The 26,355-nt window shown below is 40.6% G+C and overlaps 1 protein-coding gene across 9 annotated transcripts in view; it reads right to left on the bottom strand.

The window, feature by feature from the left end:
- The window catches only part of KLF12 (KLF transcription factor 12), a 276,242-nt gene that overhangs the window by 11,913 nt on the left and 237,974 nt on the right, over positions 1 to 26,355 (bottom strand). For 8 of the 9 annotated variants that reach the window (XM_090130847.1, XM_090130815.1, XM_031607033.2 and 5 more), the window contains one exon: positions 16,213 to 16,370. In XM_090130847.1, the coding sequence (XP_089986973.1) occupies positions 16,213 to 16,370 (158 nt within the window). Of the gene's footprint in view, positions 1 to 12,713; positions 13,481 to 16,212; positions 16,371 to 26,355 lie in introns of those variants that run through there. The other variant, XM_090130826.1, reaches the window with a different exon arrangement.

Raw genomic sequence — 26,355 nt, 5'->3', positions numbered from 1 at the left:
GCTCTCACTCACTTTCAGTAAAATTAATTCCATGTGCAAGATGTTACCAGGAATGGCGTATCATTTTTAAAAGTACTCAGTCACAGGACTTGCACAAAGTTGTTGATAAAATCCAATTTACTTCAATGACATCAGACTTGGGCTAAGAACAGATTTTTGGAAAATCCCACCCTGTGCTTTTTATTTGAAGTTAAGCATCATGTTCTGCCTCAGCTTCTGTGTTGCACAATGCCACAGCAGAAGATTAATGTGGCTGATCCAGACCTTGTGTTTTGATGAAGAAACTGTTATAAAATCCCATTTTTGTCTTCTTTGAAGGCCCTTCTTGTTTGGGATTTTTATCACTGCTCATTAGCGTCTACAAGCTAAACGCTCTTGGGAATTACCTTTGTCCCACAGTTGAGCATGCTTCAAAACTGAGGAGGAGAAACTGTGTGAGGTCCACATGTGTGTTCCCTTGTTGTGTCAAAAGTGATTTCTTACCTCCCCTTCCTACACCAGCTAACCACAAGCAGGACAACATAAGAGCATCCCTGCAACAACTGTTTCCTTCGTCAGTTATTTATTATCGTTTATGAATCATAAGCAGCTTGCAAGATGCTATTTCAATTTTACAAACCAGTGATGCAACACTTGCTGTGTCGTAGGCAGCACCTCCCTCCAAGTATTTCTGAAAGTCAATAAATGTTTTGCTGAGAGCCCAAAGTTTCAAAATCACTGCAAAGTTCAAACAGGTCTGAGAAGCCCAGCTGAAATGGATGTTGCTGCTTTTGTCAGGAAGTCAGATGCTGTACAGGCCTTGGCCACCCGTACAGTTGTCAGCAGCACTTGAGCTCACTGGGGTGGTACCTTCTGGGTTCCATCTGGGCTGCACTGCAGTTTTGGTATTGAATAGGGTAAGAAACTGTTGCTGTGAGGAGAAACCAGTGATCCAGGCTTCAAGGTGACAGAATCACAGAATATGCAGGGCTGGAAGAATCAAGTCCAATTCCTGGCACCACACAGGACGACCTAAAACCCAAACCCTGTGTCTGAGAGTGCTATCCAAACACTCTTTGGTCTCTTGCAGATCAGTGCCAGACCACAGGCCCTGGGAAGCCTGTTCAGTGCTTGACCACCTGGTGAAGAACCTTTTCTTGACACTCACCCTGGCCTTCCCTGACACAGCTCCATGCCATTCTGCAGGCTGCCATGAGGCTCCCCTCAGCTCCTCTGCTCTGGGCTGAACAAATCAAGGGACTTCAGCTGCTTCTCACTCATCTTCCCCTCCAGACCCTTCACCATCTTCATTGCCGCCACTGGACACTCTCTAATAGTTTTATGTCCTTCTTTACACTGTGGCACCCAGCCCTGCTCCCAGTGCTGGAGGTGCACTGCACAGACCAGAGTGGGACAGCCCCTCCCCTCACCCAGTGGCAGCACTGGGCCAGGATACGGTCGGCCCTTTGGGCTTCCAGGGCACACTGCTGGCTCACATTCAGCTTGTTGTCAACCCAAACTCCCAGACCTCTTTCCATAGGCCTGCTTTTCACTCTCTAATCCCCTAGTATCTAAGTATACTCAATGCTGGCTGGATTTGCAAAACCCACAATGCATAGTCAGAGTGGTCTGCCAGCAGTCATGTCACCGACCTGACCTTAAGGGTCTCAACAGAGCACAAAGCACAGAAAAGCATTCACTGTCCTCCTGTGAGTAGGACAGGCAGGAGCTGTGTGGCAGACAGCAGATCACACACTCTTGCCAGTGACAAAGTGCTATAACATGTGCCCCAATCTGCCACTGAACTATCTTGCATATGTGTCCTTGCCACAAACAGTTGGTGCGAAGCGCTGTGCAATATAAGTCTCCCTATGTGACCTGGCAAGTCTACCCAAATAGCCTCGTCACACCGCATGAACAATTTATAAGTGCTTGCTGCTTCCAGCTTTACTGTAAACATTCTTCTCTTGAAACTGTGATCTTGCTTCCCATTGGTTTCTTTGACTACAGAAGCTTCCAGAACAAAGTAGGGAGGTATTTCCTATGCTCTGGATCCTCACTGAAAAAGATCTGAAAATCTGTCTCTCTGTTGATCCCAAGACCCTTCACTGCAATAGCCACTTTGGTAGAATTAGTCCCAAATTGTTTTCTATGGTAGAAAAGCAGTGGGAAAACCTGATGCGGGAAGGGATGGAAGATGACAGAAAAATGCCAGAACTAGTTTGTTTGTCCTTTAAAAGGGTATCTCTGCGGATAGGAAATGAAAGCCAGCCAATAGGAAGATGTGAGCATGGGTCACCCAGCTGAAGTTCCCAGGTGCTGCTTTAAGCCCTTCTCCTCAATGAGTCTGGTGTACCCAGCCCTACAGAGCTACGTGCAAGAGACAGGACTAACTGCATTCTTCTCACGCTATTTACACCACTGACAGAAAATATCTCTTACAAGTTCAACCCAAGGAGACCTTTCATTATTTTCAATTAAATATAGATGTATAGTGTAAGGAAGAAAAAAACAAGACAATGCAGTGTTATCCTAAAGACATTCAGTAATATACACCTTAAAAAAGCCACTGTCAAAGAAACTTTGAAATTCAGATACATTTTTCCCTAAAGAACAACATTTTACACAAACCTAATTTTTAAGGGAAAAATTATACCGTTACTTTTCTATTAAACTCCTACATTATCTGTGGACGGTTATGCGCTAGAAAAAAGAAGTTCCTATTCATAGGCAATACTACATTAACTGTGAACCATCTGCTTGGTAACATCCCAAGTCAAAGTCAAATACTCAACCATTTCAACTCAGGCATTTCTGCCTTGTGTGAGCACTTTAGTTGAAATATCTAAGACACTCTCAGGTTCAATATACCTCTTGTTCTTGGGCTCCTTCAATAGCTCAGGAGATGGCAGAGCATGGGCCTCAGAGTTACTGCCATGCACCGAGGCACCCAAATGCTCATTCAGCTTTGAGGAGCAAAGGCAGGCTCCTTGCCCGAAGTTGTGGAAACATGGGAATGGAGAAGACAAAATAGTGGACAAGTTCTGGAAAACAGCAGGAAAGATAGCGTGGAAAGAAACTAAGAACCTGCAGTAATTAGGGACAAAACGAAAACTGGAAAAAGAAAAAACACCATTAGCTAGTTTAATCTTCTGAATCTGTAAGGTTTTAGACTCGTAGAAGGAGCCTGTTTAAAAATAAAAGCCTGAAGCTGTGATCATTTTCATGGGAGCTAGCCTTCTACTTCTCCACCAGCCTTTGCAAACTCTATTACTTGGACCTGAAACCTGACAAAATGATCCTGAAACATAGAGAAATCACATTCTGGTGGTACCCTACAGCTTTGCAACAAATGGACAGCAAACAGTATATCCTAACAGTCATTTACACAAATAAAGTGAGACTGAGGAGCATGAGAAGATTCTTCTAGATTGTTTGCTGTAGAAAATGAATGTTTTCTATTGTCTGGAGGGGAAAAGTTAATTAGAAAGTTTTAAACATATGACTCAATGCCCTGGATGGAACTACTCATTTTTTAATCTTCTATAAACAAAATATCTGTTTCTGAGAGCCCTCCAAAACATTGCCTTTTCTAATCCAGATGCCACAATTCAAATTAGTTTAATTAGTACTACTATATTAATTTTCCTATGCTACCATGACGCCTCTCACTTAAGCACATAAGAACACAGTTACAATAGTCATTCACACAATCTCTCTAAACTCAGGCAAATAATGAATTAATAATGCTGAATAATGACCATTTTTTAGTCAATCCTTCAAAAATTTTCTGCCCTCCCTACAGCATTCACGTACTCTTAACTTCTAGAAGATCATTCATCCAAGGAAATAAAATCTCCCCCAAACTTCTACTTTACCATTCAATGACATTCACACACTCCAAAGAAAAGGTGCCATACGTTGATACCAGCAAGACATCAATCACATCGTGTAACAGATGAAGGAACCACAACTTGCTCTCCACGAGAATTTCCCACGTAGTACACTCCTCAACAATTTTCTTCTGCCCACCAACTAGCTGCAATCACAGTATTTGAGGCTGATCAGAAAAAAAGGAAGGTGCAACAAAAGTCCTATGTAAAGAGTAATGGGGTGTGCTGCCAGCATGGAAACTGCTCAGGAACTCCATAGAACAGAGCTGGGCTTGCATTCTCTGAAAATGTATTGACTGAAACTGCAGATACTCTATTGAACACCTGTAGTCCCTTTTGTTTGTGTATTTTTAAGCTTCATTTATTCATCTGTTTGGCAGGCTTTTGGCAATTATGCTGTTGAGTAACGATGAGGTAATTGTCTACTACCAGGACAGAAAACATCCCAGTGATCTAGAAGTGACCAATTTTTCTCTGACATAAACTCCTTTCTTTCTCTGTTATTACAGGTGATGTCATGACCCTTCCCAACTATGTCCCATCTATCTGCTTTCTCTCCATGTAACTCTCAGCATGAATCTGAGTTCTTACTTCTCCTCTCTATGGCCCCTTCTGCAATGGTATTCATCATTTTGAAACAGTGATAACATTTTTACATCGAGTAAGATTCACCAACAAAGTATACTCAGGGGAATGTTGAGGATTACAGGCTTAGCCATCTAGTCAGATTTGTCTGCATTTAAGCTTTCATTATCTTGTGAAAGAGCCACGTGTTAAAATTCAATTTTTATTTAGAAGGAAAAAGTTTGCAAAACACTTGAAATGAAACTCTGTTTACAGTTTTGGGCAGTGTTTCCAAACAAGGAGCGTGGGAGTGTAAGGGAGATACTGTCCCTCACTCCATTCACAAAGCACAATGGCTTAAGCCAAACTTGCATGGTTTAATGGGTGGCTCCTGCCCAGCTCTGCAACTTACAGCCACATCTTTATACATTCCTTATTCAGTTTCTGTTGTCATTAGTCTTGGAGGAGTATTCCCCACAAAACAAAACAAAACACAACAGAATGAGGTCCTAAAGAGTTAGCCCATAACAAGTTGAAAGAGAACAAATAAGCAACCATGCCTCTCTGTCTATGTCTGATGATATTACATATTCTAGTTGAAGTCAACAGGTCTGCAATTCTGCAGGGTCAGGACATCTCAGAGCTATTCCTGGTTTGGTTTCTGCTACGGAAGTACTATGCAATATATGTGGAGCACTATATATGTAAGTATATGACCTGCAGTTCAAAGCACTTTTGTGGAGGTGGAAAAAGTAATCAAATACCAGGTGAATCTGGAGCTGCCATTCTTCACCCCTGTGCACCCTCTTTCCCCCTCTGCACCCTCTTTCCCCCTGCACAAAATATATAGTGCAAAATATATAGCATGTAGTATTTATGTCAACTGGGTTTCAGCTCTCACGTAAACACCAGAACCATTCTAAAACACAAACTGTGAGACTGCGAGAGGGAAAATCAGAAACTGAAAACCACAAATAATGGGTAATTAGATTTTGCATTTCTACTAAAAGTAAGTGATTTCAGGCAGAAATCTTTTTACAGCAAAAGCACCATCTTATAAAGAGCATCCTCAGGCACTCCTGGCAGGAAGAGGGCAGCTCAGCTTTTAGACACAAGGAAAAGGGAAAAATGACAACCCTTATGTTTTGTGTGACATTTTTATTAGTATAATTTTTTAATGAAAAAACATTTGAGCACTTACAAAGCACTTTCCAACTTCAAAGTGCTTTGCGAAGATATCTTTTTACAAAAGTATATTAATACTTAATATAAGTCTAGCTTCATAATAGCACCATGTAACAAACACTGTGTCTTCTGCAGGTAGGAAAACCAATGCAGTGAGCATAAGCAGACTTCCCAAAACTGCACAGAAAGTAAATAGCAGTGTATTAGGAACAACTTTCTTTCTGTACGAAGACCATTAGATCTCAGTTCCACCCCTCTGAATGTTTGAAATATTTTGAATCATCTTGATTCAAAAGCCTAATTCAATTATTCTGATGTCTTTCAAAAGGTGATTTTGGATCTCTGTTTCCAAATTATCTTTTCAGTGAATTTGAATTTTGTTTCAGTATTGTTGAAATATGCAAATTAAAGATCTTTCTGGGAAGAGATTAAAGTTTTGTATCAGTTTAGCAAGTCTGGGAAAATAATTTATACGAGCAGAACAGGATGTACAGTGCTAATTGTGACATGTCTTGAAATTCAGGTTTTTTACTCCTTGTTCTCAGGCAAAGCAAAGGGACATGGTTACTTCAGATGAACAAAATGACTTCTTCAATTCAAAAGCACAGTGACAATCTGCACTCTTAAACAACAGACAGAACTTCAACTCATTTTTGACAGTTTTAAAAGCAATTATGTTGAAGCTCTGATTCTGATAATTCAGATCCAAGTCATTTTCTCACATCACAACACACAAGTATCTTTCATTTCACTGTATTGTTGACTATGAGTGCTATTTGTCACCCTTGTCACTCCCTCTGCAAGACCAGTACTAGTTCAGGACCATTATCTATTTCCTTCTCTTGCATATTGTTCAAACATTCCTTTAGGTTCAGCTTCAGTTTATCGCTATTCTATACAAATAAGAAAAATTCTTTGTTTCTAGACTCACAAGAACTAGATTCTCCATAACTCCATCTCTCCAAATTCATCTCATCAGTCTCAGCCCTGTTCTGTCACTGTACACTCAGAAGAGAAACAGTTCACACATAAAGCCTCTCTTCCGCATTTTCTCTCCTTATGGTTATGCAGAGACTTTGTCCTTTGACTGAACATACCTAGCACTATGTGAGAAACAAATGAATTAACACTCTGTGACAAGGATTGGTTATTTACCTTACCAAAGATGTATCTGAAATAAAATGATAAACACAATGCTTATTACAACAGTAAAAATAACATTTTTGGAATTGTAAAAGGCCTCTTCCCATGCACCTGAATTCAGGAGTCAGATCAAACCCCAACAACAGATGTCGAACAGCATTTATTACACTTCCTGATTATTTTTTCCCCTGTGTCACGGCGCATGTATGTATACATGCACACTAAGGTATATGTACATGCTTACATATATATGTATATCCACTTGGAATAGAAGAGGGAATGGAAATTTCCTTCTGCTCTCCAGCCACAATATGGGACCATCAAAACTTCAGTTCCCTGGTAACGATGAGATTTTTCTTTTTATGGCAACATCCACTCACAAAGAAATTTGGGAAAGGTGATGCAGCAGGCCTCTGCTTACATCAGCAGCCAACTGCACAAAGGGTGACAGCACACACTCTCTTTTTCTAGGGTGCTGCTGATCTGGGGTTTAGTCTGGATTCATCAAATAAAACATCATTTTTTATTTGTGGGCAATAACTGCAAGGGAGATGCCAATTAAGTGAGACTTCCTTTTCCATCTACAAGAACTGTGCCTTTGATTCTGCTCCTGCCACTCCTCCTGGATGCTCCAGGACTCGCTTCACCATGTTCAGCAAGAGCAATACTGATGTTTCATGGAATGAAAACTAAAACCAAAACAACAACAAACAAACAAACAAAGTCCCATAGAAATAATAATAATAATAATAAACCAACAACCAAAGGCTCCAGAGGATGAGCTTTGCTTCATTCAAAGGGCAGGACCCTGGTGTGCCACTCTGTTCACAGAATCAAAGCATTAAAAAACCCTAAAAACTTTGCTAGATAAAAAAATGAATTGTGAATAGCACTGAGCTTTTCAAATGTAGAGATACCAATTTTATCACCATAAAATATAGAATAAGCACATACAATACAAAAGCAAAATATTAATCGACAAAATACACAAGATGAGGGAAGAGTCTGGGAGATCATTAGAGTTAATGTAACCAAGATACCACAAAACTTCATATCCTGAGTAGAGAAAATACTGAAGTATAGAAAAAACCACCTGTCCTACACATCTGATCTCTCCCTTTTCACAGGAAAGGAGAAGTTTTGCAGAATTTTCCCAATTTTCTGCTTACTCATTTACAAAAAATGAAGATTGAAAACACTAGCTTTCAGGCTGTGCTTTCTTTTTTTCCTTCTAGGCATGGGAAAAAGCAAAGAAGAAAACAAGAAATAACAACAAAAAAGGAAATTTGAGTAAAATATTAAAGCAAAGGCTTTTGTGAAACTTACTTGTAGTTACTCTCAAGGACTTTGTTTCTGATTGACAGGCTGCCCTGCAAAGGATGGGCACGAGCAACTCCGCACACGCTTTGCAAAGGACATGTGGGGATCACCAGTAATGGATGTTTCAGCAGCAAGTTGCTATCCTGTTCTCTGCCTGGGATTGGAAGTGCTGGCTGCAAGAGTTAACGTCTCTGGAAGCTCTGTGATGTGTATTTACTTCTCTAGGTCTGGGTGCATCTGGGTGCAACATCTGGGAAAGCACTTTGGAGGGAATGGGATGAGAGAGGTCTTTCTTGCCTTCATGCCACTGCAGGGTTACATAGAAATGGTAGACCACAATCATGCCTGAGACCTCAGATGAACTACAGTTCTTTGGAGGTAGAATATTAAGAACTAAATGGTTCACTTAGAGAAAATTCTATTCTGCATAATGAAATCATCATTATTCCCTTGTGCCACACACAGACAAAACACATATGCACCCCATATTTACAAAGTCAGGGGGCATGGTTGCAAATATTTTTCATAACCTGGAGACTGAAAGCAATCACAGACACAATTAGACTTGCTTTCCCATCAAAGTGCCTTGGAATAACCATGTGGGCACCCTTCCATATCGGCACAGCATCAGACCTACAATGCAGAGAAACGACTCCCTGTGTGTAAGGTGAGTTCAGAGTTTGCAAAATGCGCCAGAAATGAAATCATCTAACTTTCCACAGAGCAGCTTTTGGAAGAGAACTGGATGTACAAGCTCCCTGTGGTATGGACACCTGCCCGTAAGTAGCTGGATTCGGACAACTATCTCAGTACATTCAGGCAGCTAGTTGAGGTTTGTATTTCTGAACATCACCTTACCAGGATATGGTGGCATGGGTGAGTCTGCCTTTATACCCCCGTACATAGTCAACCAGCAGAATAATTTGTGTTTCTTCTAAATAGAAACTGCATGAAGAGAAAAAAACTAGACGTGAAGACTTCCATTAAATAGACTGGTTTCCACATTGGAAAGCTCTACTGTTTATTGAATCTGGCAGTAAATTTTAAACACTACAAGAAAATTGTTTCTTAAAAAATAAAAGCGTTACCCAATACAAATAGAACCTCCTATCTTACTTAAAGCAAATTGCTTTTAAAATTGGCTTTGTTTGTTTGAATTCCTAAGTTCTGGAACAGCACAGGAACCTGCTGCTGCAGCTTTGTTCACCCACCAGGTTTACGTGCAGGAGGAAGAATTCTGGGAAAAGAGCCTATGGAGCATGTAGGACATGAGAAAGGAAAGCTGGGCTTTTGAAGAGAGAGTCTGGAGGGCAGGTGACAAAGAGACGTTAATTTTAAAGGAGGCCAAAAATCTACACTGTTCAAATCAAATCCAAGAGGATTATTTTAGAAATGTTGCTTCCTCCCAGTACTTGTCTAAGAAAGGATTACAAACCTGTAAATATCTCCCTGGAACATATAGCTAGCAAAGGGCATTAAACAGACCTTAAGAAAACAACAGGTAATGAATGGAGTTTTAAAACCTAAAGTGCAAAAATAACTTTTTTGGTGCCTCCGACTTCTTAAGTCTGCTCTGAAATTGCTGAAAGGAAAAAGTGAACAAAGACTAATGACAGGGGCCCTTTCATATTAAAATAATATATGGAGCAACAGTGAGCGAGAGGAATGCAATGTTTGAAAAAGCACAGACTAAATAAAACACCCATGTACTCACTAGCCCTCTCTCCTCTAGGGTGGTGTCTCAACCCAGTGAAAAAGGAACTTCTTGGGGAGGAAATGTCATTTTCTCAGGTACAAAATCACATTTCTGAGATGCTTAGTGTCTCCATGTAATGCTGGGGAGAACACCTTGACACTGACAAGTAGGTTTCATTACGTCTGCTGCAAAGGTATTTGCTCTCATATCTCAGGAATGATATAGGCGTTGATCAAGGACAAAACTCTGAACACTGAAAAAAATTATTTGGCCCAGGGGCTGCATTCAGCATGATTCTGCGAGTGCAGCCCCAACTTCTGCAGCAGGGGCACCAAGAAGGGTGATTCAGACTCAGTGTTGGTTGGGGCTCATGGATGAAAAGCAGCAGTCAGCCCTGTGTCTCACAGGAGGTGCTTCAGACAGGGAGGAAACTTCCATGCCTTCCACAACCCCTCAGAGGCAGGAGCAAAGCCACAGTTGTGCCTATAAGACTCCCACCCTGCCCTACAGTCATGGATTGAATCCATTCTCACTTCTCGCCTACTGAAACATCCCAGGCCATTGACCCCAGGAAGTAACTCTGCCACATTCCTCTAGGAATCAGTAACTAATGATTGAAAATACAGTTTCAAGGAAAAAGAAATTGCCAATTACTCCTACAATGCTGGCTATAAGAAAAACACCACAGAAATGAGAAGACAGAAAACAATCTCTTCTATCAGATCACAATCTCATTCTATCAGATGTTGAAAAATCACGTTCCATGTAACCTTAAAGCAGGCATCCTATTTCTTTATTCAATTCTTCAGGATGATTCACACATTTTAAACTCCTTGGGCATTTTCATATGGTAAAAGGGTGGCCACATGAAGCTAGAAATGGATTTAGCTGTGAGCAAGTTTAGATGTGAAATCCAACATAAATCAAAATCCCTTTAAATAACTATGTAGTTAGTGGGTTAGATTTCTCAGGTCATACTGCCTGTGCTCGGCACCACTTTGGCTGTGACGCATTCACACCACACTGTACTCCACACACTTAGAAGAAAGGGAAGAGCTTTAAATATACTCCACATGTACTACCCATTATACATTTCAAATCTGTGATCTTTAACAAGCCCCCTAGCAGACAGGATAATTTGCCTCTTCAATTTACATAACATGGCTCAAATTTACATGTTCTCTTCATTTACGAGGTGACAGATAATGTCTATGAAAACAGGGTCACAATATGCAAAGGTTAGTTTTGGTACCAATTGGCCTGTCATTCAGGTTGAAGTAGGACTAGGATTTGTAGATCAGATAGCCTCTGGATCAGGAGAGAAGATGTGGCCAGTGCGACAGCTTGCCCCTGTTGTGTGGAAGAACTTAGGAGTGCACACAGTGCATGCTCTGGGAAATCACCGACAGCCAGCAGTATGGAGATGGGCTTCCTCCAGTATCTCTGCAGGAAGCTAGAAACTGTCATTTTTTTATATTCACACTTTCTATTATTTAGTGCATTTTACACCAAGACAACTGAAATCACTACACATAGAAATGGCTCTGTGTGTTTTTCTTGTGATAACTGTCATCTGTCCAAAAGGTATTTTCACTTTTTCAGGCCTCGTTTGTAATGTTGTGGCAATTAGCCTAGGGGGTCCTGGGTGTCTGTTCTTGAACTCCTCTTTCTTAAAGCTCACTTCCTTGATCGCTCATCTTTCCATATACAACTTTTATCCAACACTACTATGCTGACTGAAACTATTATAGCAATATGAGAGCTGTTCTGACAGTAACACCTCCTATTTTACTCTGAGGTTGGCTCACAATCTCAGAGGCAGATGTTGGTGGTATGGCAGCAAAGGTTGAACCTTTCCACCAGCATTCCGTTACGTGCTGTTGCTGTGTGACAGATGGCAGCAGAGGGTCAGTCTGACAACATGGCATCTTCCATAGAAGTGCATCTGAAGCAATGGTGTGTCACTGAATTCCTCTGTGTGGAAAAAAATGCACTCACTGATATTCCTTGAGGCTTGCTGAACTTTTGTGTAGACCAAACAGTGTATGTGAGCACAGTGAGGTGGTGGGCAGTACATTTCAGCAGTAGAGACAGTGATGTAAAAGACAAATTACATTCCAAATGGCCATGCAGATTTTTATAAGTCTATCACACAGACTCTTATTCATCACTGGCAAAAATGCACAGCTAATGGTGGTGACTATGTTGCAAAATGGTTTTTTGTAGCTGAGAGTTTTCTCTATCAAATAATGTAATTGTGCTCTTCGTATCTGTTGTAGTTTCCACGGAAATAAATAGAAAGTGTTATTTTCCAAGTGACCTGCATATACACTTGAGATGTATTATGTCACCTGAGATGTTACTGCCTTGTACTAACCTAACTGGATGGCTTTGTCCATCCACCTTCACCATCTCCAGCTCACTTAGTTTCATTATAGTTACAGATAATTAAAAAATAATCATACATGAAATATTGCAGGGAAACTGCAAATATTTTTGAGCACTTTGCAACTTTTCATTGCCATTTCAGAAATCTGCAGCCAATTAGAGAGAAGGTTGAGATACGTCTTTGAATTTATGGCATGAAAATATCTGCATACTTTTTGCCAAAATAATGAAATCTTTGACAGTTACTGCCAATTTTACAGCTGCAAAGTCCCATGATTTCCAGTTGCATCAACATCACAGATCAGATATTAAAATCTAGTTTTTATAACCCATATCAGTTTCTCAATAGAAGGTACGATTTGCCTCTTCAATTTATATAAAACATAGCAGATTTTCATAACCTCTGTTTGAAAGGAAGAGAGTCAGTAGATCTTTCACAAACTAGATCTAGTAGAAAAGGAAATATCATTTCTTTAAGATAAATATAAATGTTTTTAGAAGTAAATTTTGATGGTTCAAAACCAAAACAAACCAAACAAAAAGTAAATACAGTGGTAAGAATGAGTATTGCTTTTGTCTGAAATGTTCAGCTGCCCTACTAGAACCATCAACAGCAATTTTAATACCTCCTAAATGACCTGAAATAGCAGTTACATATCATAAAATAATGCTATAGTTTTTTTCCCTGTTTGTCTTCAAAGCAAAAGATGTGAACTAAAGAAGATGAGTTACAAGTCAGTACACAGGGCTGTATTGAGCTTGCAGGGAATGGAAGTTTTAGCTCTCCACCACCATTAACTCCCTGGGCTGACAGGAATGTCTGTGTTGAACAGCACGGACACACACAGACCAGGAATGCAACCCAAGGCTGCTAACTTTCTGATTTTTCACATTATTCCTTTATAGAAACACATTAATATTTTTCTTTATGATCACTGAAGAAGAAACCAACTCAACACAACCTCGATAAGCCATTTTCTCACCTTTTTCTCTTTGCAGAAAGAGTTGATATATCTGAGCTACAAGATTGACGGCGAGCCCAGGCGGCTCTCCATCACACCCGATACCTCCTGATAGCTTTATCTGATGATTTGGCAAAGCAACACCAAGAACCTGATACTAGAAAGAGAAATTTAATAGCAAGTGTTTGTGATTTATGAAACGCTCCAACGATTCCAAGTTTCACTTGCACGTTTCCGAGTTTCAGAGCTGATGCACAATTCAAGGCCGCCCCCCAGTGGATTCCGTGCCCACACACTGCACTAAGCTTGGAGAAGAAGTTGAGAAGTACTCGAAGCCACATGATAGCATCCTGAAAATGAAGGGAGACTCCAAGAGAACTGAATGCAACGGGTACTGCATATAACATTTTGCTTCCATTTTTAATTACATTCAAAAGAAATTTACTTTCCAATCAATAATACTGTCCTGTCAAAAAAAAAATCACATATTTTTTCTTCTGATATCCAAACGAATGCTACTGTGAGTGAATTTACTATGCACATATAGTAAATGAAAATTAGTTTTCAAACACATTCTGCATAGTTAAAAAGTTGTTAGCACAACCAGCCTGTATAAAAAAAAAGTCAAGATTATGCAATGCTGAGTTTCTGTGATCCTTCTTCTGAAAGTTTCCTATTCAAACGTGCTCACCCTTGCGTGCCTAGCTGTCATAATTCATTTATACCTATCCAAAACTGCACACTAATTACTGTGGGTCATACGTGAATAATTAACTTATTTTGCCTGAAGCAACAGTGCAAGCCAAGATAAAAAATGTAAGATGAGATTACTACATAGAGTATGTTCATGGCCAATGCTATATGTGAAGTCAAAATACATCAGCTTCTTACCATGACCAGAGAAGTATCTGAAAACAAATTTATCAGCAGAATATAGATTTTCTCACTGGATCTCTGGCAAAGTTCAGTGCTCACCCTCTCTATAGACTACAGTTTACTTCTTATATTGCAGCATGCGTTAATAGATGATAAAACAGTTAACAGCTAATCAACCATTTAATGAAGGTTTTTGATTTGATGTTATTTTTCCTAATGTTTTCTCCTTGAAGGAATGAACCAATATCCAAAATACTTCAGGCAGTTGCCTTTTGGGATGGGTACTCAGTTCAGCCAGCTAACAGGCAAGTATCTGAGCTTCCTCTGCACTCAACAGTGAACGAGAAGTACCTTCAAATGCCAATTCATGGGTCAACCTGAAGAGGGAATAATGTGCCCCAGAGGTACCAATCCCTCTTTTATGACTACCTAGAGATTCCAGACAGATAGCATAGCCTAGACATCCAACTGCTGATGAGCCAAAGCTGGATAGATGAATTCTGTGATTACTTTTGGTACAGAAACTCTCTTCATGCTACTGCATAGTTATAGCTGCAGAAGTTGGAATTATCAACTACATTTTAGCTTTCGGTGCCTAGTTTTGAGCACTCAGTGCATTCAGTAGTGCAGAATACCTGACACTGATTTTGGGTGCTTTATATGCAAGACTTATCAGCCAGGAGATCATTAATGAAGCACAGAATCATTAGAGAATAGGGAAACAGTTTAGGAAACAAGAGAATGAAAAAGAAGAGAGAGGAATAGAGCTATAGTGGGATGAAAAAGTAAAGCAAAGGACAGAGTGCAAGGCAAAGGACAGGGGTACATAAAACACATTAGAAGACAAAATATACAGGAAAAAAATAAGGAAGAAGAAAAAAGAATTAAGACAAAACATATGACATTAAGATAGAATGCACAAACATTAATGGGAAGACATGAAGAAATCAGAATAATTGGCCTGGAGGGGAACCTAATGAAATACCCAGAACATTCCTGCTGTTATAGGAAAGGATTTTCTATTTACAGGAATGAGATAAGTGATAAATATCAAGACAAAATCTTGCTCAATATTCCTCTCAGTGAAAGCCCTTCTAATCAAAAGATGTACTGAGAAGAGTGATGAAGAAGTGGCTTCATTTGAAATGGAGAAGCCATCACTTGTTTTTTAAAGTAGTATCTCATAACATTTAAATTATGCAACAACACAGAAAATACCAGCAGGTTCTCAACAAAAACCAACACTGCGCTAGATTCTGGACAAACACCATCTTGTCTCCAAGGAGTTACAAGAATGTTGAAGTACATTAAGAACAGATTAATCAATACATTTAATTTAAGATCAGCAACATTCTGTTCACTGCCTTTTTAGCCATTTCAGCAGTAACCTTTTAAATTATTCTAGATGACCTCAAAGAGTTGTTCTTGAGTTTATCCAAAATAAAATCACAATGATTACACATCAGTGCTTCAGCTACTCTCACATGCCTGTCATGCAGAGTAGTAGCAAGCAGCCCTTAAGGTCAATAAGAAAAGCAGGTATCGATTACGTATTGTATCACTGAATGGCATCCAGCTCACGCAAACGCATCTCTCTTGCTTCTAAGTCAGAGGATCCAGTGCAATCTATTCTCATAAAATGACTGACTTCCATTTGCAGTAGGTGGTAGGTGCATGAGAAAGCATCCAGAAAGAAATTCTGAGTTCTTGCAATTACAATTCAATTGTATTTAGCAACACATCACCAAAAGGCTTCATTTGCAAAAGCAAATAATAGCACAATAGGAGCATGGCTGCTGAGTGAAAAAGTTGGTGCTGAAGATTTATGTCCAGACTTCTTGAGGTTTTTTTATTTTGAATAGGTTTGGTTGGTCCAAAACAATGATCATCCATTGTTGGTTGAAACACATTAGATGTATCCATGCAGGCTACTTTTCTGTTACCTTTCAACTGAAAAGAGTCCAGTTTTTGCTAAGAGAGCTTGTACTGAGCAGCAAAACATGGGAAGTGAGAATGATAGGGAAGTTCAATTCCAAAGCAAGCTTTTGATCTGCACCACTATGCCAAAGCAGATGCACCTGCAGACATCCCTATTATTTATATTCAGACTTCTGTCTCCTGGCGTAGGATGGCAAATTCAATAGGTCCTAAATTAGGCAGAAAGGCTTCACAGAACCACGCAATGCCAGTGCCAGCAAAGCCTTACCTGTGTGCGTCCTCCGGTGAGCTTTCAGGTGGGAGCTTTTTGTGTATACTTTGTTGCATCCCTCGAAGTCACACCGATGGATGCGTCGCTTCCTGGAGTCTGGAGACTCAGACCTTCTCTGACGTCTTGTGCTCTCAATACTGAATGGCGAAATTGAACTAAAGAACAAAATAGAGGGAAAAAGGAAAAATGAAGCAAGCGCACAACATATATCTTGGACCTGATGAATAGTAGCAAAGATGAATAGTAGCAAAGCACTGTGCCAAAGGCAACCTGATCTTAAATGTTAAATATTTCCTTTTCAGCATAATAGTCAGCAGCACCTCTTTGAAACTATTTATGTTTGAATGAGAGTATATTTTGCAGTACTACATAATTCAAGTCTTGATTTAGAAGTGCTTATTGCCAGAGAAAACATCTTGAAATAATGCCTCAATAACAAACCAGCCTGACTTTATCTGAGTTTTATTTCTATTTTACATGTCCAGTTCCAAGTACAGCGAACCTTGATTTCTAAACAATCTTCTAGAAAGACTCAGTAATTTCTCCTTGATATGTTTAAATTGGTAAAAATTCTGACAACTTTTATCCAGAAGTGTTTCTAGTACCCAGATCTTGGCTACGAATCCTCACGTTTGGCCAAATATCTATTGTGTCCTCATATACAGATTGCCAAGAGATTCTCATCACCTGGCAGCAGTCATTTTTCAATTTCCTTATATAACAGTTCTCAATCACCTGAAAGAAATAGAAGCTCAGAATGGTTTGGGTTGGAAGGGACCTTTAAGATCACCTAGTTCCAACCCCCCTGCTATTGGTAGGGACACCTCTCTCTAGACTAAGCTGCTCAAAGCCCCAATGAATTCCTTTCAGACCACTGAATTTAGCAGTAGCACAGGGCCACAAACCATCCACAAAAAAATGCATATGCTCACAGAAGATTTACTCCATTCATTCCAATGTTCTATCAGTTATCTCAATTTTAAGCAACTAAAATGTTGTATTAAAAGTCACATTATTTTAGTTTATAAATGAAGTACACATTGAGTCAAATTCTTGAAGAAATTCTGCTACAATGCACTTGCCTTGAGCTAGACAAACTGGTGCCAAAAATATTATCAAGTTGGTACATGAACCAAACCCTTATTGATCTCTGTTAACTATATTACCTGCCTATAAATCATTATCCATTGATTTCCTTATCAGCTCCATTACAGTTATACTGCACAGCAGCTGTGCTCACCTACAGTTATAGTAGCTTGCTCAGCTATTTTGAGTGTGTGAACAACATTAGCCTTCCTCAACTTTCTGGGATTTCCACCACATTCCCAGGTTTATTGACATCAGCGAGCTCTTTTAAACTCTCAAGATGAAAGTTCTCAGCTCCTGAAATAACTTGTGACTGTCAAATGAAAATGAATCATAGGGAAGGAAATGGAATGTGCTCCCAAAAAGAAGCATGAACCTCCAGGGAAGCTAAGATACTAAGAATGGCACTGGAAATACTGGTACTGATGTATTCACTGAGAAACTCCCATGTCAACACCAAGATTCAATCCGTGACAATAGCCACTGTTGTTGCAGCTATAGCTGATCTGGCATAAACTTCACTTCTAGGGATTTATGAAGTTTGCTGATGATTGTTTTGGGTTAAAATTTTAGGCATCTCATGCAACTAGCATGTGATTACACTGATGTTTCAATTTACTGCATTTCAAATCTTTAAGTCTCAAACTGTGGCAGTCCAAATTGCGTTTTCTTTCTTTTTGTCTGAATGTTTTTACAATACAATCCCAACTTAAAGCACTACTGAAAAAAGAAGAATTCTCTGACAACTTTATTTTTCTCTTAACACCTGATATACAGTTATACTTCACCTTCAGGCAAAGAGATTTTTCAGATTAATTATTATTGCCTGAAGTACAATATGTGTAAATGGGCATACAGGGGATTTCTGAAGTAGAGGATGAAATGGGCAGAGGGCCGTAATATCAACATTAACTAGCAAAAAGGAGTCCCCTAGAGAGTGAGACACATCAGCACTTTAACTATGTGACAAGAATACAGATATGTTTAGCTGCTGCAGAAATGGCTAAGGAATTGTACTGAAGCATCTGCATCTCAGGGCAAATAAAAGTCTTGAGTTAGATGAATCACTGAGATCAGTCAGACTACTCCAGATTCTCTTTTTAACATCCCACCAGCTAAAATAAAAGGCAAATGTGTAAATCAAATCTTAAAGCTCAGCGCTGAAGGTACACAGTGCAGCACACAAGACCAGAAAATCTTTAACTTCAAAAATAAATATTTGTGCATCATTTTTTTTTGCTGCATGATTTATGAGCTGTCTTAAGAGCCTGTTTTGTAACTGAGTGTTCAGATCCTGAATAATACAGCTTGTTCAAATGGGAGGAGGATCGAGCTTTACAATGCTGCCAGCACTGAGAAAAAAAACGAACCTTGAGAACAGTCGGCACCTCATAAAAAGCTACTTGTCACGTACAGAAGGTGACCTCACTGCATGCTGCTCTCACTTTCCCGGGGATTTATACAGGAGAGGGTGGAATACAGTGGTGCCACACAATCCATGCTGCCATTTCTCAGTTTTCTTTCTCTCTCTTTCTAAAAAGCGAAGCATCAGGGCTACCTGGTTACAGGTGAGAGGGGAATAGCCAAATAAGGCACAGAAAGTGTTGAGCATTACCATTGTCCATCATGAGCTCCACAGCCTTGACGAGCTGTGCACACAAGGAAAAAGGTTACTGCCAGCAAGGAACAGCAAACATAAACTCATGCCTTCCTTCAGCACTGCAGGCTAAGTGACACCCTGGTCAGCAGAAGGCACAAAGGAGACAGCTGAGCGCATACCACAAGGGGATCTCCTCCAGCCTCTTTGCTGCAGGGGCATCCTATAGTGCAGGTCCCACAGGTGGAGAAAGAACCAGGTCCTACCTGACACTGCCAGCTCTGCTAGAGCCCTGCACGTACCCTATGACTGCGCAACTGCAGATACTACAGGAAGCCTTAAAAAGAACATAACGATGGGTTCCTGATGGGTTGAGCTTCCTGAGGTTTGTGACTCTCACAGTGACTTTCAGTTCAGTCCTTCTTGTTGGTCATGGAGAAGTAAAGGGAAATCACAGAATCACAGAATAGCCTAGGTTGAAAAGAACCACAAAGATGATCCAGTTTCAACCCCCCTGCTGTGTGCAGGGTCGCCAACCACCAGACCAGGCTGCCCAGAGCCACATCCAGCCTGGCCTTGAATGCCTCCAGGGATGGGGCATCCACAACCTCCTTGGGCAACTTGTTCCAGTGCATTACCACCCTCTGAAATGCTCCACTTTCTTGAGTATTTTCTACAAAATAACTTAACTGATTGCACAGACAGAAAAAAACCCTGAATTCCTCAAAACCAAGTTCTGTGCCTGCTGAAGGCCACTGAGCTTGGCCAGGTGGCTCTGGACATCACAGAGCTTCAGAATTACTGTTCAGTGGCATCACAAAGAATGAACACTTTGAGAATGAAAATGATTGGGAACTCAAAGATATTTGCTTTTTGTAATGATTCTTTTCTTTTTTTTCTGTTTACAATATGCTGAAGGCAATGTAAAAATTTTTGAAAATGTCTTTAAAGAAAAAAACATCTTTAGCAGTAGCCTCTCTTTACTGCAGACATCTCTTGCAGTCTGCTCAGAAGGAAGACCTGGAAGAGCATCAGCAGCTGTGAGCTGCCAGGGTGCCCTGAGGAGCTGTCAGCTCTCCTGCTGACATCGAAGATCTCAGGAAGCCTTCAAAGCTCAAGGTGGGGTTTAGCAATAGAATCAACATGATGTGTAACATCTCAGGGAAATTGCACGTAATATCCAATTACTGCTGATACATCAAGTTTGAAAGGTAAAATAACAAAGAAGAAAATTGTGTTCTGGCTCTGGCTCATCAGTTTGACATTTATTTATTTGCAACTCATCATTACCAAAAACAGTGTAATTTCTATATTGTTATTTAAAGTATTGCACTAACATAAATCCTGAGAGATAGCTGGTTGCTTCCAAAAGCAGCTGCAACACCGATTGTCATTACTGTTCATAGGGTGGAATGAATGAAATCAGACATTTTTGGATGGGAGCATTTAAGGTAATTTATAAAACTTGTTATTTCCAGCTAGAAGTGAAAACGTGTTTTTACAATTCAAGTACATGCAAGTGCTTTTCTCTGACACAAAAGTCTGCATGCTAAAACAAAGACTCAGGTTTCACCAGTAGATGGCCATCGAGATCTCCATTCTTATCTTTTCTGCATTCAGTGGGAATTAGAACAAGCCTGGTAATGCTAAATTATTTTCCCTTTTTATGAATGCTGCCTTAGGTGTTTTGCCTTTGCTCCTCATACAGACTGCAGTAATGCTGCTAAAAGCACACAGTGCTTCTACACTAACCCTGTGTTTTCTGAGCAATACGCAGAGCAGAGCTGCTCAGTGACAGTGGTATGTCTACTACTGAGGCCTTGAACTGTGTTCAGTGATACAATAAAATGTGCCACATGGTGACAAGTGCTTTACAGAAACTGCCTGCTCAACGTTGCAAATGCAGTGTTATCTTCTGCCACCAAACCATGTGGCCTTGCCAGTGTCCCAGCAACCTGGACAAGAGCTTGGACAAACTGTACCATATAGCATCCTTCGCAGTGTTATGGCTGCTTTACCCTCTCCTCTAGTTGGTCCTATAGCTGATGTGAGACTTACCACTGCTTTACAAGTTGGTCTGTGGCTGCGAAAAACATGCTGACTTCACTCTGGGACAAAACACTGGCATTTATCAACACTGCCCCCTCTGCTCTTCTGTGAGGAGCACCAGAGAAGCTGGCACCTCACAGCTGCTGAGTCTGGATAACAGACTTGGCAAGCCAGAGCATGCTCTGCAAAGTAGACATAATGCAAGCTGTGGTCCTCATGTGTTTTTCAAGCTGTTGAAGGATGTGATTTGGTTAAGCTGACATAACAGGACAGTCCTGCTCCAGTTGCTTCCTCTTTGCCAGCACAGGCACTTGTCTGATCCTGCAGTGAGCCAGCTTAGGGACACACGATGACGAAAAGTAAATTCTGAAAGAAACAAACTGAGCAGCTTGTTTGCTTTTGTTCGTTTAGTTTCCTAAATAGTGGAGTCTGTCAAGTGCCTGCCCTGATACAATGGAGAAGATAGCCAAGGATAAGAGGAGTGTAACCCCCCTCCACACTGACAATCAGCTGTTACACCATAAATGTAGCAATGTGAATCCTTCATTTATGATACACGCATAACTTCTCGGCCAGCCTTTCATTCACAGTAACTAGAAGTGCAGTCACATGAAATAAAAGCAGAAAATTCAGTATTATATATCTGCAGATGGTAATTCAGTGAGCAGTTGAAGAACATCTTCAGGTCTCTAGCATTAGCTTGCAATTCAGAGGGTACTGGGCTGCAGAAACATGGTGAGTTCCAGCTCCTTTTAGCATTTACAGAATCAGAGCTCTTAAATGAATAACTCTGGATTTCAGGCAGCTCACTGCAAAAGACTATGCCAAGGCTCACAGAGCTGACAGACAGACAAACAGAGACAAAAGTGATCCCAACACATTTGCTTTGATTCCTTCAGGACATTTAAGTTAACCCACGCACAGCAGCACGCAGCTCAATCAGGGAGCTAATCTCTCTGAAGACTAAGTGCCCTTTTCTCAGTTTAAGACCTTCAAGTTTCAGATGTTAACAGGCAAGATCTGGGTAGTCTGTGTGTATTTGAAAGAGGGAACTGAAATACATTCCCTAGTTTCCAGCTCTCAATTCCTAGCAGCTTTTCACATCATGTAATCTCATTTTCTGATAGCTCTCACAATGTAATGCTACTGCTCAGGATATCAGTGAAAATAACTTCACAAACACTGTGTATTTGACCATGATGAAATGTAATACGCATTATTTTTCATTACAGTTTATATTACCGTCTCTACTATAGCTAAAGTCATCCCCTCAAATATTTGCTTGCCTTTCTTTTTTTTTAATACAAAGTTTCTATTGTGTCCTGTTCACAGGCAAACAGATGCACATGCATAAATACATATGTATTTTTTTTTCCCTGTTTCAAACCCTAATTAATGTTTCATGAATGGTAAGCATCTGCCTTAGGAATGTTTGACATTAAAACATATCAAGCAGTACTTAAGATGATCATTAAAGGGGAACATATACTATTCTTTTCATCAGTGCTAGCTACCTCTATCAGTGTATTGCAAAGGTGATTTTATACTAGAAATTACACTTTTTGTCAAGAAAGAAAAGACAAATTTGGCAGCATACACAAACAGTTACACATATTACATAGGCAAATCACATGGATAAGCGAGACAAAGATAAGAGGCAATCTGAATAACCAGCAGAGTCCAGGCAAGAAGATCCTATGATCTGGCCCCATACGGCCATTCCTGTGCTCCTAAATTGGACTTGATGATTGTTATAGTTCCCTATCAACTTGGGATATTCTATGATTCTAAGCTCCTGTCCAGAGTGGTCACAAAACAAAACATCCCCGTATCTTTGACCACAACTTCATCCATAGCATTTATTTCCACTGAGATCAGCTGAAGCCACTTGAACTGTTGAGCTGCCTTGCAGCACTACAGGATGTTACATCCCTCCAGCTGCAGTGGAACTGAAAGTCTGTAAGTGGAACAAACTTCTGCAAGTGGGAAAGAGCCTGGGGGCCTACTGGGAAAAGTGCCAATGTCAACTGTAGCATGTCTTACCAGAAAGATCCATTAGCAGCTGTGCTAAACTGAGACATGAGAATGAGATGGCTGCTTGATCCTCCTGAGCTGTGGTGATGCTGTGGGAGTGCTTTCCAGCTCCCATAGCAGTGCTGTATTCCAGCTCCATGCTAAGCACACACATTTCACCCTGTTCCTTTGTGATGGATTATTGAGGAAAGGGAGCTAGGCCAGAAAACGTGTGACATGTTCCAGCATCTCCCCCAGATCTGATTGGAGGACCAGGACTGCAAAACACACTGACTGCGAGATAGAGAAATGCTATAAATCAAGCTTGTGATGAACTTTGAAATGACATGCCAAAAAAGCCTCCACCAGAGCCTCCCATTTATTTTATGCTGTTTAATAGCTAACAAAGTGGTACCCCAGAGACTTACTGTGTAAAAGAGCACAGGACTTACACGTTAACTAACTTGTACTTAGGCACTGTGTGCATTATTTAAACATTTACTTCCAGTTTCGGAAACAGAAAGTTCACTCCAGTATGACAACTTGTTCTACCTGCAGATCCCACTGTAAAAATCAGAATCTGGGCAAGCTCATACAAAGAAATAAAATGATTCCTGCAAAACTACATTCAGCCACAGTCAAGCATAGGCAACTTCAGCTCCTGAAACTCCTTCTAAACTGCAGAAAATTGGGTAACCGAGCACTTCCAACTCAGCTTTGACAGCACAGGGTTCTGCTTTTTACCCTTCCTGTTCCTTTCTGATCCATACATATCTTTCATGTTGGAGACACGAGCTGAGCTGAAATTTTCAGTGTGGAAATTAGATGAGAATGTACATGCTCATGTCTGTCACTTTTGTTCTGGTTGCTTGCAGGACTAGTGCTGTTTCTCCACTTTTTAGTGCAGCACTCCCTGCACGTTTTAACTTGCTCACCATTTTTTCTCTTTATTCTTGTACCTCTGATTCTGATTTCTTGTACCTGTGTAGCACAGCAGTCATTCCCAATGTCTGTACAATGATGACTCTTGCCTATGTATACACCTCTTCTTAATGCTCACACCAAGAAATGTGGAACCAATCACCTTACTGATAATTAAAAACTCTCTTGTATATCCTTAGCGGACAAAACTGTCACATAATATCTCACCCAGTCAGTGACATTAAATTAGGACACCACATCCACTGGGACTGGAGCTCACGTGAGTGACCTTTTCTTCTTTCCTTCCTGCTCAGAAGGCTCATTATCAATATGTTAAAGATTTTATTACCCTGGATACCTCTGTATAATGCAATTCAGGGTGGTCAACTGTAACACTGCCATCAACCAGATTCTGGTAACTACTAAATAGTTGACTCCGTTGACATGTACACTTCAGCTATAATATGAAAAGATAAACTGCTACACTCAAGAGAACGTTATCTCAAAAAACAATTTCATATGCTCCATAGCCCTTCACAATGCTCCTGTCTCTGAGAGTATCTACAGCAAAGAATGCATCTATTGCAGAGATAAAGTGTCATACCTATTTAATCTGTATAAGAAAAAGAGATGAAGTAATTTAATTATTTGGGGACAAAAAAATTATTGAATGCAAGGTCATACTTCAGCGAGTACAATTTTTTCTTCTAAAACTCCCATCTAAACAATAAAGCCTGAGATTTTCATTTTTCTTCCACAGCTCCCTCTCTTAATGCAAGTAAGTTTTTTTAAAAGAATATGATGAAATACTGTAGAAATCAAAATAGTTACTACACCCCAGAGGCCATACAAACTGTGCCACTATACATTTTCATTAACAATGAGGAATACTGGTGTATTTATGAAGTACAAGATGCTAAGTATATCCAAAATGCTAACATGAACCTGGATTTATAGTCACGCATATCTGTACAGATCTTCATTTAGATTACAATCTACTTGCTACATCTTTTTCACTATTTTACTTGTGCAAATAAGTACAGTGGGGCTCAAATCCATGAGGGATGTAAAAACACATTACTTCAGCATGAAGAAACTCCAATATCTCTCCTTGCATTTCATTTGTGGTTTACTCCTATGGAAAAAGAAAGACCACATCAAGGTTCTGGGCATCACGGCCACCTCCTTTGTATGGGCTAAATTTTGTCCCCCATGAAAATATTTACATGGCAGATTACTCACATATTCACAGTTTCATTATTTCTGCTAGAATTGGAAAGATTTCTAGTGGTTTCAACTACATGCTCGGATAGAAGGCAACCCTCAAAATTGTAGAAATCTCTCTGCCATAGAATTCCTGAGAAGGAAAAATCCATGACCACCATCTACATGCTGGAATACTTACAGTATTCTTTTACTGTCCTTGTATGGATTGGTTGCACAATGAGGGTAGCCATTCCTTTTCTTCTCTGCATCACTGAAATATACCTAATTTCTACCCAATAAATTCTCACACTGCACTTTGAGTTCATAGAATCATAGAATCATAAGGTTGGAAATGATCGACAAGATCATCTAGTCAAGCCGTCCTCCCATCACCACTGATACCACAGAATCACAGAATCACAGAATTGGCAGGGTTGGAAGGGACCTCAAGGATCATGAATCTCCAACCCCCCTGCCACATGCTGCTAAACCGTATCTCGTAGCTCCTCATCAGGACTGCACTTGAACACTGCCAGGGACAGTGAGTCCACCACCTCCCTGGGCAGGGCATTCCAGTGCCTGACCACTCTCTGAGAGAAAAAGTTTCTCCTTATGTCTAACCTAAATCTCCTCTGGTACAACTTGCGGCCATTTCCTTGGGTCTTGTTTGTTGCCTGGGAGAAGAGGCCAAACTCCTCATCATTACAACCTCCCTTCAGGAAGTTGTAGAGTGCAATAAGATCTCCCCTGAGCCTCCTCTTCTCCAGACTGAACAATCCCAGCTCCCTCAGCCACTCCCCATAAGACCTGGCTCCAAACCCCTCACCAGTTTCATTGCCCTTCTCTGGACACCTTCCAGGGCCTCAATGTCTTTCTTGTAGTGAGGGGCCCAAAACTGAACACAATACTCGAGGTGTGGCCTCACAGTGCTGACTACAGGGGGATGATTACCTCCCTGCTCCTGCTGGCCACACTATTTCTAATGCAGGCCAGGATGCCATTGGCCCTCTTGGCCACCTGGGTACACTGCTGACTCATGTTCAGCCGAGCATCAACCAACACCCCCAGGTCCCTTTCCTCTTCACAGTCATCCAGCCACTCAGCCCCAAGCCTATAATGCTGCATGGGGTTGTTGTGGCCAAAGTGCAGGACCCGGCACTTGGCCTTGTTGAACCTCATCCCATTCACCTCAGCCCAGCAATCCAGCTTATCCAGATCCCTCTGAAGGGCCTCCCTACCCTCAGGAAGATCGAAACTACCTCCCAACT

The sequence above is a fragment of the Phasianus colchicus genome, chromosome 1, assembly GCF_987193195.1.
Source record: "Phasianus colchicus chromosome 1, bPhaCol1.hap1.1, whole genome shotgun sequence".
In the NCBI taxonomy this organism is placed as follows: Eukaryota; Metazoa; Chordata; class Aves; order Galliformes; family Phasianidae; genus Phasianus; species Phasianus colchicus.
Note: the sequence above shows the minus strand (reverse complement) of the source record. Positions and strands in the feature narration are given on the sequence as shown.